Raw genomic sequence first — 12,731 nt, forward strand, 5'->3', positions numbered from 1 at the left:
CTTTGGTTAAGTGTATTCTCTCTGAGTTTCGTCATTATTTCAACAGTTAATGGAGTCTCCTTCGATGCTTTAGGATCGCCATCTTTTTTTCCATTCCCGCCGCAGCCCTTTCCGTTTTTAACTTCTTGTGCTCGGGTCAGCATTTTCAGTAAATAAAAATCGAAGTTCAAAGATATATTTGTAGTATAAACTCTTTAGTGTAGGTACAGATAAAGTGAATAAGGGTGGTTACAGGTAAAACAGATAAAGGGAATGGGGCAACACTAAAGTGTAGCTCACTCCATGAGCGCTCCCTGGAAAGTCCAAATGGTAGATAAATTTGTTTGAAATACTGAGGTATTGAGGACAATGAGCATCTGGCACAGAGGAGGAGTTAAGGCCTGGAAAAGATACTGTGAACACTTAAAAACACTTTTTACAGTGCTGTTTATATTGTAAATACATGCTGGTATTTATGCATATTTTATTCCATATCTGTACTTTAACTGCAAACTCCTAATACAGTGGATACCTGATAAATGGAACACATTAGGACCAGTACATTTTGGCCCAATTAAATGGCTGCTCCAATTAACCAAAGCTTCATGAAAATAGTTAGAAGACAAACTATCATAAATAAGTGACAAATTATGCATTTAAATGAAATATAGAACAAATTACAACACTACCAATACCACTGCAGCATTATAAAACTGTGTATTAATCCTAACAACTGTGTATTAATTCCTCATAACTATTGATAGAAGAGTTCATCACTGCCGTGTTCTTTTGATTAACCGTAGATGAATACAATCATTTACTCTTGGTGCAGATAATGGACTACCTTCATTGCCTTTCTGCAGAAAGTCAAACTAAAAAATGAAATTATCAAAAAATTTAAAAATTGTTGTTTTTCCAAATCGGCGCCTGTCTGGCCAAATGGATAACGCAAGCACACTCAGCTAACACTACTTAAAAAAAGTTTGCTCCGTAATGTCTAACAGCCATTTCTGACATCTCCAAGCCTGAATGCTTACAGTAAGCAAAACAGCTCTGAATTGTCTTACTGTTTATTTCTCACCATCAGTGACAAAAATCACTGCTTTCCAAACACAAACACACACAACTGACTCTATTTAAAAACTGTTTGCTCTAAGCAAGGTGTACAGTCTACCACCACACAAGTACATGCGACTGACACTAGGTGGAAGCTGTGCAGCAAGTCTTCTGTCCCAATTAAGTGGCGTAGTATTCCAAATAAATGAAGGGAATTCTGGCTATTTTCTTGATTAGTTTTTGTTCTTCAAGAGCTGTCCCATTTAAGCAGCTGCCCCAATTAACCGATCATCCAATTAACTGGAATCCACTCTGTATACAAATATATATGGCAAATACATTTAATCTTCCAAAATAATAATAATTCTTGTATTAGACTACAAGACCATAGTCATAGGAGGTGATTTAAGCCATTCAGCCCATCAAGTCTGCTCCATCATTCAATCATGGCTGATTTATTTTTCCTTTCAACCCCATTTTCCTGCCTTCTGTCTGTAACCTCTGATGCCCTTACTAATCAAGAACCTATCAACTTCCACTTCGAATATACCCAATGACTAGGCCTCCACAGCCATCTATAGCAGAATAGAGAAGATTAAGTTTGGTCCATGGGCAAATTTTTCTCGAAGTGACCTCTTAGTCTTGGATGAATGTTTACCCTACAGTGCAGTGAAAGATATCCATCTTTTTACTATTAAGTAGCTTTGCTTGACAGCAACCACAGTCCTGACAGAAATTACCTTAATGGCATAGAGTTCGGGAAGGGCGTGCACATGATCCAGCCACGGACCTCAAAAAGGTAGATAAAGAAAGGGTGTTCCCTACGTGGGAGAGACTACAACTAGATTTCGCAAAATGAGCCACTCACTAAAACTGAGATAAGGTTATTTCCACACAACCTCGGAAGGTTGTGAATCTTTTAAACCCTCTTACTCAAAGAGAAGTGCAAGCAGTGTCTTTGAATATCTTTAAAGCAGAGGTAGACAGATTTCCTTGATTGCAAGGAGTAGGCAAGAATCTAGAGTTGAGCTGACAGTAAGTTCAGCCATGATTTTCTTGAAGAACTTGGAGGCTTGAAGAACAGATTGGCCAACTTCTGCACTGATTTATTGTTGATATGTGAAGAACAAAAGGATGACAGGAGTGAAGGTAGGACCGATTAGAGATAAAGTGGGAAGATGTGCCTGGAGGCTGTGGAAGTGAGCGAGGTCCTCAATAAATACTTCTCTTCGGTATTCACCAATGAGAGGGAACTTGATGACGGTCAGGACAATATGAGTGAGGTTGATGTTCTGGAGCATGTTGATATTAAGGGAGAAGAGGTGTTGAAGTTATTAAAATACATTAGGACGGTTAAGTCCCCAGGGCCTGACAGAATATTCCCCAGGCTGCTCCACGAGGCAAGAGAAGAGATTGCTGAGCCGCTGGCTAGGATCTTTGTGTCCTCGTCGTCTACGGAAATGGTACCGGAGGATTGGAGGGAGGCGAAGGTTGTCCCCTTGTTCAAAAAAGGTAGTAGGGATAGTTCGGGTAATTATAGACCAGTGACTCTTATGTCTGTGGTGGGAAAGCTGTTGGAAAAGATTCTTAGAGACAGGATCTACGGGCATTTAGAGAATCATGGTCTGATCAGGGACAGTCAGCATGGCTTTGTGAAGGGCAGATCGTATCTAACAAGCCTGATAGAGTTCTTTGAGGAGGTGACCAGGCATATAGATGAGGGTAGTGCAGTGGATGTGATCTATATGGATTTTAGTAAGGCATTTGATAAGGTTCCACACAGTAGGCTTATTCAGAAAGTCAGAAGGCATGGGATCCAGGGACGTTTGACCAGGTGGATTCAGAATTGGCTTGCCTGCAGAAGGCAGAGGGTCGTGGTGGAGGGAGTACATTCGGATTGGAGGGTTGTGACTAGTGGTGTCCCACAAGGATCGGCTCTGGGACCTCTACTTTTCGTGATTTTTATTAACGACCTGGATGTGGGGGTAGAAGGGTGGGTTGGCAAGTTTGCAGACAACACAAAGGTAGTGTAGAGGATTGTCGAAGATTGCAGAGAGACATTGATAGGATGCAGAAGTGGGCTGAGAAGTGGCAGATGGAGTTCAACCCGGAGAAGTGTGAGGTGGTACACTTTGGAAGGACAAGCTCCAAGGCAGAGTACAAAGTAAATAAAAGTAAATGGAAGGATACTTGGTAGTGTGGAGGAGCAGAGGGATCTGGGGGTACATGTCGACAGATCCCTGAAAGTTGCCTCACAGGTAGATAGGGTAGTTAAGAGAGCTTATGGGGTAACACACATCAAAGTTGCTGGTGAACGCAGCAGGCCAGGCAGCATCTCTAGGAAGAGGTGCAGTTGACGTTTCAGGCCGAGACCCTTCGTCAGGACTAACTGAAGGAAGAGTGAGAAAATCCCTTACTCACTCTTCCTTCAGTTAGTCCTGACGAAGGGTCTCGGCCTGAAACGTCGACTGCACCTCTTCCTAGAGATGCTGCCTGGCCTGCTGCGTTCACCAGCAACTTTGATGTGTGTTGCTTGAATTTCCAGCATCTGCAGAATTCCTGTTGTTTAAAGCTTATGGGGTGTTAGCTTTCATAAGTCGAGGGATAGAGTTTAAGAGTCGCGAGGTAATGACGCAGCTCGATAAAACTCTGGTTAGGCCACACTTGGAGTACTGCGTCCAGTTCTGGTCACCTCACTATAGGAAGCATTGGAAAGGGTACAGAGGAGATTTACCAGGATGTTGCCTGGTTTAGAGATTATGCATTATGATCAGTGATTAAGGGAGCTAGGGCTTTACTCTTTGGAGAGAAGGAGGATGAGAGGAGACATGATAGAGGTATACAAGATATTAAGAGGAATAGATAGAGTGGACAGCCAGCACCTCTTCCCCAGGGCACCACTGCTCAATACAAGAGGACATGGCTTTAAGGTAAGGGGTGGGAAGTTCAAGGGGGATATTAGAGGAAGGTTTTTTACTCAGAGAGTGGTTGGTGCGTGGAATGCACTGCCTGAGTCAGTGGTGGAGGCAGATACACTAGTGAAATTTAAGAGACTACTAGACAGGTATATGGAGGAATTTAAGGTGGGGGCTTATATGGGAGGCAGGGTTTGAGGGTCGGCACAACAATGTGGGTCGAAGGGACTGTACTGTGCTGTACTATTCTATGTTCCATGTTCTATGTTCTATATGATTAGATATTTATCATTGACTTCTGCTTCTTCCTTCCCTCATTTCTTTAGTAGGAGCTGGCAGGTGAAGCACAGATATGTGGTATCATCAGACCGCACAAAATTAACATAAACTCAACAGTATTAAATACAGTACCTCTCTACTTCAAAGATTATCGGACATTCAGACCGTCATTCTAGAGACTGGCAACTTGTTCATACATAATAGGACTCAAAGGATTAGACAACAAAATTATAGCAGAACACATTTGTGGAACCTTATTAAGAATATGCTTTCTTTTATTTCTTATATTCTTGCATGCAAATAAAGTTTGATGGTCAAATATCCAATTCTCTGGGAATAAAAAAACATACCAACTTTATCAAACTAATTTGGGATTACAAACTCACGTACGACAGATTTCTGTTGCTTTCGAACCTCAATGACCTAAGGATTAAAACTGACCTTTCTGCTTCCTCTTCAGTCACCTCCTTCTTTTTGTTCAAAGTACTTGTGTTGTTTCTTGTTGCAACATTATTACTGGAGAAATTTTTTTGTGATTTCTTTAAAGAGTTTTGGTCCAAGCTGTTTTCATCATGAGTTGGCACTTTAATCATGTTGCTGTCAAAAAAAAACGCAAGTATATTTTTTTGGAATCCACACAGCAAAGCAAACAACCAGTTTTGAGTTTTAATGCACTTGATAATCTAGGCACGTTTTTTTTTATCTTCACAAGAGACAATTACAAATATATTATAATATTCTCTCATCCCTCAAACACCCAGCAAGAGCTTATTCAGACAAAACACAAACAAAATGCAGGAGGAACTCAGCAGGTCAGCCAGCATCTCTGGAGAGGAATAAACAGCCCATATTTCAGGCCAAGACCCTTCGCCAGGACTTAGGAACAAATTCAAATACCCAGAGTTGATAAGTGAGAATGCACATTATTAATAAATACTAGACAATGGGGTGACCCGTTGGGGCACCCTTTGAGAGAAGGGTAGTGCAGTCTGATGTGACCAGAATGAACATTAAATTTTCCTGAATGCTGCTGGTATCGCTTTGCTTTGAAAACTAAAGTAGAAAACCTCAGTTTATTAAAGAAGAACGACACTTAGCAAAGCAAATATTGATGCTCCTCATTTAAGGAAGGACAATTTTGATGGCATCATTTCTGGTTTATCTGCCACCCTTATGCCTCTCGTTGTCATTCTGGAGACATGCAGTCCTTTCATCCCCCGTCTCTTCACCTCTTCTGCTGTTTGTTGTTTGTCTCTGATCCTGGAGATGTGCATGCCTCTCCTCCTCTGGCTCATCTTCTCTCATCTTTGTTGTCCTGACTCTTTGATCCTGGAGTTGTGCGGCCCTTTCCTCATCCAATTGTTGTTCTCTCCCTCTCCTTGCCGCTTCCTGAAGACGTTTGGCGTCATCTCTTGACCATAATGACCCCCTTCTCTTTCCACGCTGCATAATTAGGCTATCCATATATTTTTACCCTAATGCTTGATAGAAGATAGGAAGCAGTAACACCAAAGCCTCCAAGCTGCTGAGGCTGGCCATGCGCATGTGTCGGGCTGTGGCGTCGCGGTCTCCGTGGAAGGTGGAAGCGGCTCTGTGAGCATCATGGGGCGCTGCTGAGGCTGGCTGTGCGCATGCGTCGGGCTGTGGCGTCGCGGTCTCCGTGGAAGGTGGAAGCGGTTCTGTGAGCATCATGGGGCGCTGCTGAGGCTGGCCATGTGCATGTGTCGGGCTGTGGCGTCCCGATTTCCATGATGGCCAATCGGGTCTCGGGTGAAAGGCAGCCTGTTGATTTCTGGCGAATGAGCAATTTTATACAAATATAAAACCCTGAACTTTGCCTGTATTCTGTAAGTTAGCGCATTTTAATTTGATTTAGCCAAAAAAAAAGTGCCGCTGTAATGCACCATTTGCGCTAACTGGAGGTCACAAACAGACAAACAGACAGACAGAACATGAGAGTTCTATTAGTATATAGATTGTTCTTTGTTACACAGAGCAAGGGTGGCCAAATCTAAAGGTCCTCAGAGCTGTATGCAATTGTACTCTACAGTTCAAGAACCACAAGACTTATAAGTACAATTTTACCACTAACCTTCTTTTCAAATTTATGGTCCAAAATAAATAGCGAAACCACGCCCTTCCTCATGGCTACATACTGTTAAAACGGAAGCTCTGTGAGTCTGCACTTGGTTGTGTTATGTTATTCAGAAAACTAAACCTGCTTCATTAGTCCCTAGAGTCTTGTGATACACGTATCTCAAGTTGTAGAAGCTTCTGCAATATCCTTAATAAATTCTCCATCAGAATATGGGCTTTCAGCATGAAAAAGATTCCATTTAATAGCAAACACTGTCTTCTGTTGGCTATTTTAATTGTTACCTTGATCTTCCCTAATTCTCTCCTCGGGGAATAGATCAGTAGAACTCTGACTGTATTTACAATATTTGCTTTGGTAAACAATACTATTTGATATATTCTCAACAGAGAATATGAATTCTTCTTCCTCTTCTGACATAAAACCTCTCTTTTGCATGGGCTAATTCCGTTTGCCTGTCCTGGGCTCATATCCCTCTAAATCTGTCCTATCAAATACCCATCCAAGTGTCTTTTAAATGTGGTCAGTGCACCTGCATCAATGACTTCCTCTGACACCTTATTCCATACACAGACCACCCTCAGGATGACAATCGCCCCCTGGGTTCCAATTAAATCTCTCCTCTGCGCCCACAAGCTCGATTCTCCAACCCTGGAAAAATTGAGCGCTTTCATCTTATTTATGTCCCTCATGATTTTATACATCTCAAAATCTCCTCTCACCACCCTACATTTTTTAGAATTAGATGCTGTAAATATCATCCACAAAACTAATGTAGAAGAACTAAAATAGCGCAAGTGATGAAAACAGTTGGTTGTAATTCATAAGCCCTGCACACTGCGAGATATGCTGCAGGAAAATGGCAGGCAGGCCACACAATCTGATGAAAGATGGCCATCTGGCCACAGTCCCACAATACTACAGGCAGGGATGAAATCACTGTAACTAACACTTTTTAATAGAGTCAAATATACAGCACAAAAATGGCCCATTAACCCATCTGGTCCATGCCAGCCTCCCCTTGTGCACAGGCCCAACTATCTGCAGCCCAACCACAGCCCTCCATACTTCTCTCATCGATGTAACTATCCAAACATCTCTTAAATGTTGCAACTTAAATCGCATCTACCACTCTTGCTACTAGCTTGTTCCACACACTTACCGCTCTCTGAATGTAGTTGCTCCCCCCGGATTCCCCTTACATATTTCACCTTTCACCCTAAACCTATGACCACTAGTTCTAGTCACTCCCAACCTGAGGGGAGAAAGCTGCTTGCATTCACCTTATCTATGTCCTTATAATAGTGGAAACCCTGATAAGATTTCCCCTCATTCTCCTGCACTCCAGTGAATAAAGTCCTAACCTATTCAACTTTTCCATAAGACATAGGAGCAGTATTAGGCCATTCAGTCCATTGAGTCTGTTTCATCATTTCAACTTAGCTGATTTATTATCTCTCTCAAACCCATTCTCATGCCTTCTCCCCGTAACCTTTGATGCCCTTACTAATCAAGAACCTATCAACTGCCACTTTAAATTAGCCACTGACTTGGCCTCCACAGCCAGCTGTGGCAATATAATGCTACACATTCACTACCCACTGGTTAAAGAAATTTTTCCTCATCTCTGTTCTAAATGGACATCTCTCTATTCTGTGGCTGTGCCCTCTGGTCCTAGACTCCCCCACTACAAGAAACATCCGTTCCACATCCACTCTGAATAGGCCTTTCAATATTTGATAGGTTTCAATGAGATACCCCCCTCATTTTTCTAAACTCCAGCAAGTGCAGGCCCAGAGCCATCAAACACTCCTTGAATGTTAATCCTTTCATTCCAGTGTGGCCTCCTGCATATCGGTGAGACCTGACGTAGACTGGGAGAACTACTTCGCCAAGCTTCTATGCTCCGTCCGCCAGAACACGCAGGATCTCCCAGCGACCACCCATTTTAATTCCGCTTCCCATTCCCATTCCGATATGTCCATCCATGGCCTCCTCCACTGTCATGATAGGTTTCACCTTTCACCTGGTGGTTCCCTCTCTCTCTCTCCTCCCCCCACCTTTTAAATCTACTCCTCTGCTTTTTTCTCCAGTCCTGTTGAAAGGTCTCGGCCTGAAACATCGACTGGACTTTTTTCCATAGATGCTGCCTGGTCTGCTGAGTTCCTCCACCATGTTGTGTGTGTTGCTCGGATTTCCAACATCTGCAGGTTTTCTCTTACATATCCTTTCTTAGATCAAACTGCTCACCATATCTGAAGTGTGATCTGACCAATGCCTTCTAAAGCTTTAAGCATTACATCCTTGCTTTTATATTCTTGTCTTCTCCCATACACTTCCCTGCACTGCATTCCATCTGCCACTTCTTTGCCTATTCTCCTAATCTGTCCAAGTCCTTTTGTAGACTCACTGCTTCCTCAGCACTGCCCACCCGCTCCACCTATGTTTATATCATCTACAAACTTGGCCACAAAGCCATCAATTCTACCACCCAGATCACTGACATGACGTGAAATTAAGCAGTCCCAACAACAACCCCTGAGGAACGCCACTAGTCCCCGAGAGCCAGCCAAAGAAAGACTCTTTTATTCCAATTCTTTGTTTTGTGGAAGTCTTTGGCATATATAAATAAAACAAAATTTTCCAACCCAAAACATTATCACTCTGCAATATAGACAAGACACCCCACAAGAAGCATGTTACACTAAGATAGAAAATGACTATGTAGTCAAGAGAGAATGCAGATGCTGGAATCTGAAACAACAAACTGCTGGAGGAGCTCAGCGGCTGAGCAGCTGTGCAGGACAAGGAACTACTGGCATTTCAGATCGAGACCTTGAATCACGACCAAGAATGGAGGGGAAAACCAGCTGGTATAAAGAGAAGAGAATAAAAGGTGAGTGGGGTTAATATAACTGGAAACTGTGTGAAATCAGTTACAGTTTCGTGCACTGAATTGTATCACATAAAGCACCACAGTAAGTGCAAAAACTGAATTTTAAACAACACACATCAAAGTTGCTGGTGAACGCAGCAGGCCAGGCAGCATCTCTAGGAAGAGGTACAGTCGACGTTTCGGGTCGACTCGGCCCGAAACGCCGACTGTACCTCTTCCTAGAGATGCTGCCTGGCCTGCTGCGCTCACCAGCAACTTTGATGTGTGTTGCTTGAATTTCCAGCATCTGCAGAATTCTTCGTGTTTACGTTACTGAATTTTAAACTTTAATTCTTAACAAACTGCCATAGAGTTACTATGTTGCTGAATTTTTTGTTAATAGATGGCTAATGGGAAAGAGCAACTTCGCGTGTCAAAAAGTCATGACAATTAGCACATTTGCAACCTTGGGCACCAAAGCAAGTCATAAGTCCTTTTTAAATCTTTTTATTGAGTAAGTATACAAAAAAGGTAAGCCATATAAACATTAATACAATGTTAAAGTATAATAAAATTCCAAAAGATAACAATACCAAAAAGAAAATACTACAAACAATGTAATTTAAGCATAAGAAACCAAGATAACATAATAGTATACTAGATTTTATATATATCAATGGAAAAAAAGAAAAAAAAAACCCCAAAAAAAAACCCACCGTGCAACTAACTAAAAGCAAAGCAAAGCAATGGGCTAACTTGAAACCAAACAGAGTTAAACTTAAAATCACGTCCTCAATCCCGACCTCCATTAAAACAGTGAAGAGAAAACAAGAAGGGTAAATATTACATTAAATGAAAATATCGAATAAAAGGTCCCCAAATCTGTTCAAATTTAAATGAAGAATCATAAAGGTTACTTCTAATTTTCTCCAGATTCAAACATAAAATCGTCTGAGAAAACCAAAAAAAGGTAGTTGGAGCATTAAGCTCTTTCCAATGTTGTAAAATACATCTTTTCGCCATTAAAGTAAGAAATGCAATCATTCTACGGGCTGAAGGGGAAAGATTACTAGAAATTTTAGGTAGTCCAAAGATAGCAGTAATAGGGTGAGGAGAGATATCTATATTTAATACCTTAGAAATAATATTGAAAATATCTCTCCAAAAAGTTTCCAAAGTAGGGCAAGACCAAAACATATGAGTTAAAGAGGCTATCTGCCCCGAACATCTATCACAGAAAGGATTAATATGCGAGTAAAAACGCGCTAACTTATCTTTGGACATATGTGCTCTATGAACCACTTTAAATTGAATTAGGGAATGTTTAGCACAAATAGAGGAAGTATTAACTAATTGTAAAATCTGCCCCCAATCATCCACAGAAATGGTAAGCCCCAATTCCTGTTCCCAATCTACCCTAATCTTATCAAATGGAGCTTTCCTAAGTTTCATAATAATATTATAAATCATAGCCGATGCACCTTTCTGACATGGATTAAGGTTAATTATCGAATCTAAAATATATATAGGAGGAAGCATTGGAAAGGAAGTAAGTATAGTACTTAGGAAATTTCTAACTTGTAAATATCTAAAAAAATGTATTCTTGATAAGTTATATTTGTTAGATAATTGTTCAAAAGACATAAGGGAACCATCTAAAAATAAATCCAAAAACCGTAAAATACCCTTAGTCTTCCAAGTTTGAAAAGCGCGATCCGTAAAAGAGGGAGGAAAAAATATGTTACCTAAAATAGGAATCGCTAACCCGAATTGATTAAGATCAAAAAATTTTCTGAATTGAAACCAAATGCGCAAAGCATATTTAACTATCGGGTTAGAGACCTGCTTAAGACGTTTCGAATCAAAAGGAAGAGAGGAACCTAAAATAGAACCAAGTGTATAACCCTGAACAGATTGTAATTCCAATGCTACCCATTTAGGAATAAATAGTATGTCCCGATCAAGTAACCAAAATTTCATATGTCGAATATTAATAGCCCAATAATAAAATCTAAAGTTAGGTAATGCTAAACCTCCATCTCTCTTAGCTTTCTGTAAATGTATTTTACCCAGTCTCGGATTCTTGTTCTGCCAAATAAATGAAGAAATTTTAGAGTCAACTTTATCAAAAAAAGATTTAGGAACGAAAATTGGTCATAAGTCCTCAAAAAGAATAGATCAAAGGATTATTTGGCAACTTATTTTAGGACTGGGCTTATGACCTGCAAGGGATAGGACTAGTTATCCATATGCGGAAGTCAAATGCACACTTTACATTTCAAGAGCCAATACAGAACAACGATTGAGCAAAAATCAAAGGAGTTGATTTAATTCAGGTGCAGCGTTATTCCATAATTATCCCATTCCAACTCTGACAAAAGTTAATAGGTTTAGAATTCTACATATATCAGCAAAGGAACTGAGTGTGTACCTACAGTGAATAACAAATGTACCTTAGGAAATTGCCAAGAAGATTACTGTATTTCTGTGTTTATATACTGTTTAGTAACACAAAGAAAAATAATACTGAACTTTTCTGTACATGTTTATTTATTATCACGTAATATCAGACACAAGACATCGTTCTGATGATAAGGGACATGAATGCTAAAGTTGGATAACAAGATGGTAATATTGCCGGGAATGACAGAGGTGAGTGATTCATAGACTGGTGTTGTGTGAATGATCATAGAATAACAAACACATGGTTCGAGCAGCACACAAGAAGATTGTGGACTTGGAGAAAGAAGCGCAGAAGATCAGCGCCACAGTCAAATAGACTACATCACAATCATCAGTGTTTGAGGAAAGCCATGCAACAGTAGGCATATCCAGGAGCGGACTGTGAGAGTCACTATGTTCCATTGACAGGCAAACTGAAAGTTAAGCTTAGACAGTTAAAGAAGTCTAAGGGTAATGCCAAATTAGACCTGGCTTGCATGAGAGATTCCAACAGGCTGCATCACTGTCTGGTACGGAGGACAGGGGAGGGGCTACTGCACAGGATCTAAAGAAGCTACAGGAAGCTGTAAAATTAGTCAGCTCCATCATGAGTGCTAGCCTCTGTAGCATTCACAACATCTTCAAGGAGCGGTGCCTCAGAAAGGCAATGTCCGTTATTGAGGACCCCCATCAGCAGTAGTAGTAGTAGTCATACTTTATTAATCCCGGGGGAAATTGGTTGGACATATCCCAGGACATATCCATTTCTTATTGTTACCATCAGGAAGGAAGTACAGAAGCCTGAAGTAAAACACTCAATGACTCAGGAACTGCTTCTTCCCCTCTGCCGTCTGATTTCTAAACGGACATTGAACCCATGAACACTACTTCACTTTTTTATTATTTCTGTTATTGCACTATTTTAAATGTAACTATTTAATATAAATTTATACACTTGCTGTAATTCACTTATTTATTTTTTTCTGTATTTATCATGTATTGCATTACATGCTACCACTAAATTAACAAATTTCATGACGTACACCTGTGATATTAAACTGATTCTGATTCGGACATGAAAATGAAATAC

The 12,731-nt window shown here is 40.7% G+C and overlaps 1 protein-coding gene across 7 annotated transcripts in view; it reads right to left on the minus strand.

Moving 5' to 3' along the window:
• Window positions 1-12,731, minus strand: part of cep131 (centrosomal protein 131) — a 147,485-nt gene that overhangs the window by 80,745 nt on the left and 54,009 nt on the right. For all 7 annotated transcript variants that reach the window (XR_010015784.1, XM_063030546.1, XM_063030549.1 and 4 more), the window contains exon 7: window positions 4,671-4,826. Coding sequence is in view for 6 of the 7 variants with exons in the window: in XM_063030546.1 (XP_062886616.1) it covers window positions 4,671-4,826 (156 nt within the window). In the remaining variant the exon portion in view is untranslated. The remainder of the gene's footprint in view (window positions 1-4,670; window positions 4,827-12,731) is intronic.

This window comes from Mobula hypostoma, chromosome 22 (genome assembly GCF_963921235.1).
Source record: "Mobula hypostoma chromosome 22, sMobHyp1.1, whole genome shotgun sequence".
In the NCBI taxonomy this organism is placed as follows: domain Eukaryota; kingdom Metazoa; phylum Chordata; class Chondrichthyes; order Myliobatiformes; family Myliobatidae; genus Mobula; species Mobula hypostoma.